Source organism: Callorhinchus milii, unplaced genomic scaffold (assembly GCF_018977255.1).
Source record: "Callorhinchus milii isolate IMCB2004 unplaced genomic scaffold, IMCB_Cmil_1.0 Scaffold1695, whole genome shotgun sequence".
NCBI lineage: Eukaryota > Metazoa > Chordata > Chondrichthyes > Chimaeriformes > Callorhinchidae > Callorhinchus > Callorhinchus milii.
Window position 1 is genome coordinate 1 of NW_024706436.1, and position 5,869 is coordinate 5,869.

General features: G+C 49.2%; 1 protein-coding gene across 1 annotated transcript; it reads left to right on the forward strand.

Moving 5' to 3' along the window:
• The first annotated feature begins 1,816 nt into the window (after positions 1–1,816).
• On the forward strand, positions 1,817–5,369 carry LOC121852893 (lysozyme C-1/C-2-like). The gene is made up of 4 exons (XM_042346778.1): positions 1,817–1,958; positions 3,251–3,406; positions 5,000–5,075; positions 5,162–5,369. The coding sequence occupies exons 1-4, from the start codon at positions 1,817–1,819 to the stop codon at positions 5,367–5,369; spliced, it is 582 nt and encodes a 193-aa protein (XP_042202712.1).
• The last annotated feature ends 500 nt before the right edge of the window (positions 5,370–5,869 follow it).

Sequence of the window (5,869 nt, forward strand, 5' to 3'; positions counted from 1 at the left end):
CGCCCGCATTACTGTTGGTATTGTTCAGCCGAGGTCGGCTGGGTTTTTCTCCACGGGGGAGGTTGGTGTAATGCGGGCGTAAGCGACCCTCCGGATGTGACGTCACGGAGAGGTGGAGTTATGTGACGTGGGAGAAGGTTCGGGTCCTTAAGGGGTGAAACCGGAAGGAGACGAGAGAGAGTGGGAGACTGAGCAAGAGTAAGGCCACGCAGGGTGAAACCAGAGGGGTGGCACCGTCGGCCAGCGGTGGCCAACCCGGGAGCAGTCAGCGGAGCTGCGAGGAGGAGACAGCAGTGGGGCTGCTGGAGAGGGAGAGCGGTAGAGGAGCTGCAGCGAGTACAGCCAGGAAGGCTGTGTATGGGAGACAGCAGCAAGGCTGCTAGGAGCTACGGGAGCGACACGAGGAGGAGCTGCAGTGAGTACGGCCAAGGGGGGCTGCGTGAGAGTAACAGCAGCGAGGCTGCTAAGAGGCTACGGGAGCGTCGGAGACCAACAGCGGGGCTGTTAGTGGTGACGGGCGTAACAACAGAGTCGGCACCGTGTGGAAGGTCTCAAGGGAGGACAGCCGTGTGGGAGACAGCACGAACCGAATAAAGGATACCAAGCCAGACATCGTGGTCGAGTCTTTTATTACACGTACATCAACACTAAGATATAATATACTGGAGGTGTAACGGCAGGTACAGGACTTTTGGTTCGGTACACGCTGTGATCCGAATGAATATAGTCTAGTTTTAATCACGCACGTTACTTTTTCGTGTGCGGAACAAAAATTATAGTCTCGTGCTTTTAGTCGAATCAGACTGACTTCCAAAGGCCTAACGTTGTGCTAGTTAATTCTGATATACGTTACAGCCAGTTAAATTGGCATGCTGGTAACATGCAGTAACATAAAACAATGTTCAACTGCTACCACACCTTTGTTAAAAAATTGTTCGCTAAAATAATTAAACATGTCTTACCTTTGGGAGAACGGCGGTTCCTGAAACGTGTCTGTGGAAGAAGATGGTTGACATGCACGTGGCGCGAAAAAATGCCTCGAGTTGGGGCGGAAGTGTAACGTTATTAAATTCAAAAACCTCCCGATTAGTAAAATTAATCAATTTTTTGCATTTTTGACTTTCCTGATAAAATACAATTAAATTCTACTTAGTTATTGATGGCTGATTTTATTCGAACAAAACTGAGTAAAATACAATTAATAACTAATAGAAATGTGTTGAATTCAGCTCAATGTGATTCCAAACTACACATAGTCATTATTTTTATGTATAGGCTACTCTTATATATTTACTAAACATTAATTAACCCCAGTCTCGTTTTTACAGTGTATTACGTCAACAGAATTTTGGGGCAAGTGCTGTTAACGACCAACTATGGGCGACGACTTGGCAGCCGAAGGGGTGGGTGGCCACCACCGCGCTCGCCCGCCTTTGTCTCCCCAGTGGCGATGTTTTACGCATCGCACCAGGTACTCGTTTCAGACTGAGTCGTCCTAGAGGGAGGCCACGGGGCCGATTTGAGATAATCATCACTGGGTTGGTGGCCGTGAGCTAGAAACCTGAACTCGGGTCACCAGGGTTCGTAGCGCAGTGCAGCGCTAACCACTGCACCACCGCTCGTCCCGCACGCCCACACGCAAGCCACGACTTGTCTTGTGAGAAGCGTGATCGTTATCTCGCTGCGAGGCGAGCAGTTGCGGGGGTGCGAGCTGCGGTGGTGGGGGGCTATAAAAGCCGGGTGCGGGCTGAACAGCGAGAGGCAGAACGAGAGCGGGGAGCGACCGTGGTGGAGAAAACGAAAAAAATCTCTCGCGATGTCGCTTCGCTCGTTCGCGATGTTCGTGCTGGCGGCGTCTCTCTGCGTCGTCCCCTGCACGCGTGCCAAAGTGTTCGCACGATGCGAGCTCGCGAAGGCCCTGCGCGACATGGGAGTGGAGACAGCCAGCCTGGGCGACTGTGAGAGCTTCACCCACACACCTCCACTACCAACATTCCGAGCCAGAGACGGGCGTTGATCGAGGATCTGGGGTTGTTTTGTGGTGGTTGTTGTTGCTGCTGTTCTGACGGTCGCCATCAAAATCCCAGGTTTTTTTTTGTTCAATCCGCCACCAGTGTCTCTTTGTTTTCGGCCTCACTTTTGCACGTTCCGTCGGGCATTTGCATTCGTTTGGTTGAGATGGTAATTGTGTGGGACGGTAAATCATCCAGATGGTGACTTAACGAGATGCTAATTGATTGAGATGGTCATTGATTGGGTGGTAACTAATTGGGATGGTTATCGACTGCGATGGTAATTGAAGGGCCCACAATGCAGTGTGCCAGCACCATTGAATAATTATGCCTTTTCAATGTAAATGCGTTGATTAATTAGCAGCAAATACGTTGTGATCATTGAAGTGCTTTGTCTTGCTCAGTCGCCACTATTCGTGGAACTATTCACGGGCCAATTTATAAACTAAACTATGATATTAATTTTACCAGCTAAGGCCGACTGAGATATGTAGCTCTTTTTCAGAAGCGACCTGCCCACAGATGATAGTTGAACGAAGTGGCTTATTGTGTGTACATTTATGGCAGCGAAATACTCTAAACACGTGATGTTGATTCTAAACGTGGAGGGGAACCCGAAGGACCCCGGAGAAAACTCCTCTCGACAACGGGGAGAGAGCGAGACACGCAAACTCCACATATACAGGCGTCACCCAGCCATTCACCCACTCGCTCGCTCACCCACCCACTCGCTCACCCACCCACTCGCCCACCCACTCGCTCACCACGGGTGAGTTAGAGAGATACTCTCACGGCCAGATTTCGCAGCGAACCAGATCAGAGATCAGACGGTCGCCCGCAGTCCGTGCGTGACACGGGGCAGCGGGTCTCTCCCAAGCGCTGTGTGGAAGCTCACCCCTGGGAGGATGTTGTGGTTCAGTCGCTGGCGGCGGTGGTGGTGAGCGCGGTGTGGCGGTTAGCACTACGCTGCGCTACGAATCCGACGACCTGAGTTCGATTCCCGCTCGTGGCCAACACCACTGGTGGTTATCTGAACCGGTCCTGGTTCTCCCCTAGGTCGACTCAACCTCAAATGAGTACTGGCGCGGTGTTTAAACATCGCCACTGTGGAGACAAAGGCGGCCGGGCGTGGTGCAGGCCACCCACTCCCTCGTGTGCCACGGTGCCGCACCTCGCAGGCGCTGCTGATCTGCTAAAGGCTTTGCGTGGCGGGGGTGATGTTTGTGTTTGGTGCCCAGGGGTGTGTTTGGCTGAGGCCGAGAGCAGCCGGAACACGAAAAAAACACACGTCAACTCCAACGACTCCACCGACTACGGCATCTTCCAGATCAACAGCAACTGGTGGTGCGACAACGGCACCAATGGGCACAACGCGTGCCAAGTCAAGTGCTCCGGTGACGTCCTCCTTCAGTCGTCGTCATCGCCATTGTCTTCATTACCGTCATCATAATCGTCATCATTGCCATTGTCTTCATTACCGTCATCATAATCGTCATCGCCATTGTCTTCATTACCGTCATCATAATCGTCATCATTGCCATTGTACTCGTCATTGTCTTCATTACAATGGTCAACAGACTTTTTCTGGCATAAGGTATTCCAACGGGTTTAAGGTAATTTTGGGGTGCTGATTCCAAATCTGGCATCAGTTTTTGTCTATCACATCTACATAAAATGATATTATAAACACACTATCCTAAAAATACAGCACCATATTTTAACACTAAAGCAGTTACTGACTCGCAACAACTTGCAATCATTAGTGACAGAGTTAATTTCTGGTAAAATAAATTAAAATGGGTATGCCGATAGCATAAAAATGAGATGTGATAGAGCAAATCTGAAAGCAGATTTGGAAGACTTTGCTGTTTTTTTCCTGGATTTTTCTGTTGCGTGTCGTCACTTTAAGATGTTTCTCGTTCATGTTTTTGTTTGTTGCGGTTGCACCCGAGTCAAGAGCAGAATGGCTCACAGGGTCATACCTAATTGTCTCGGCTGTGCACTGCGTTGCACCGATAGCTGAGTAGATAACCTCGCGTCCAATAAACCCTCAGAGCCAGGGTGAACATCCGACTCCAAAACGTCATTTATTGATTTTAACGAGGTAAAACTGGTGAGAAAACAGCACAGATACGGCATCTGTTATAACCAGGAAACACCAACATAATGAATGAACACCACAGCATCAGAACATTGTCTTAGATAACATGTTTCTCAACAATAGACCCTGGATTGGACCAGGCCCCTACATTACCACTGAATAACTATACAAGAGCATAAGCGGCTGTGTTACATAAAGGCACATCGTGTATTCATCACACTGCACCCCAAATGTACAGTATTACACAACACTAAATTGTGGAAGAGATATTTCGTCATCCTCGCTCTCAGGATCGCAATATAGTTACTTGGGTACAAGTTTGACTCGACTTATTAAATTACAAGTAACATTCACAATAGGAAAAGTTGCAGGCTTCGTTGTTAACTAGGCCTCGTATTTATCATAACAATTTAACATCATTATAAAGGCATTTACATCATTATAACGATCATTCTAACATTATAACAGCATTGCCAATATTATAAGAACATAAACGAACTTACAGACAATGCTTCTTAAGCTCCCACAATGAACAGTTGCGGCTGGCTTCACTGGGACGTGATGTGTGCCGCCATCTTGAATTACGTGTGTAATGGCCGGCGCCCGCGTGGTTGAGCGGGAATCTTAAATTGCAACTTCCTGGTCACGTGACCAAACTTAGCATCAAAAACAGGAAATTTCTGTGTACATACACCCCCACCCCATCTGCCGTGAGGCAAAACCCTGCCGTGAGGCAGAACACTAATACATGAAACTGAAAATTGCCGGTGTAATCAGCATCAGCACCTAACACCCGCGTTGGAACCCAGGAGCTCAGCGGTGCCACTCTCTGCATCTCTGCCACCGCTCTGCTGCTCCTTCTAAACATTGTCGCTGTTGTTCACAGAGCTCCTTGGAGACAACATCACGAAGTCCGTCGCCTGCGCCAAGTTGATTCTCAAGCAGCAGGGACTGAATGCCTGGTGCGTAGCCACGACACACGCAGCAGCAGGACATGGCACGGCTCACCACGAATCGGCATCATCGTCATCGGGATCATCGTCATAAGCATCGGCAGCTTCGCCAGCATCATCCACATCGGCATCATCCTCATCGTCATCAGCGGAATCATAATCATCAGCGTCGTCATCATCGGCGTTATCAGCCAAATCATTGTCGGCATAATTATCAGCGTCATCATCTGCATGATCATCAGAAGCGTCAAGGTGGCACGGTGGTTCATGTGCTACCTTAAGACCACAAACGAGTTAAGTTAAATTCCCTGCCACGGCTAACATCAGTGACGAGTGATACCTGAACCAGTCCTCGCACTGACCAGGGTGTTGAAGTATGGTCAAAGAACCCGCATGACTCAATGCGACGTGAGGATGTCTTCATACAGCAGTGGATTGACAAAGGGCTGTACATGTATTAGTGTGTGCGTGCGAATAAACCGTGAGTTTGAGTTTTGTGTAGAGGCCGACCGAAACTGAATTTCTGGTTTCGTCTGAAACCGAAAGTCAACTGAAAGTAAAAAATGTACTTTCGTCCCAAACTAAAACTACGCCGAAAGAGGCCATTTTCCAACTTTTGGCGCCGAAACCGAAATCGGATTTCGGTCGGCCTCTAGTTGTGATACAACACTGGGGAGTCTCAGGGAGCTTCCCGTGCGATAAGAGACTTGCATCGCATGTCAACGCCATTGCAAGGGGGCACCCCCAGTAGTAGCTGTCTCTGTGAGGCACCGGGCGCTCTGAGCGAGTATCGGTCTGCCAGT

What these genes read in the sequence shown, in the direction of transcription:
- LOC121852893 (XM_042346778.1), top strand. Translation starts at nt 1,817, where the DNA reads ATGTCGCTTCGCTCGTTCGCGATGTTCGTGCTGGCGGCGTCTCTCTGC. An exon ending in GACAGCCAGCCTGGGCGACT is followed by an intron (nt 1,959 to 3,250) that starts GTGAGAGCTTCA and finishes TTTGGTGCCCAG; the next exon opens with GGGTGTGTTTGGCTGAGGCC. An exon ending in GTGCCAAGTCAAGTGCTCCG is followed by an intron (nt 3,407 to 4,999) that starts GTGACGTCCTCC and finishes TGTTGTTCACAG; the next exon opens with AGCTCCTTGGAGACAACATC.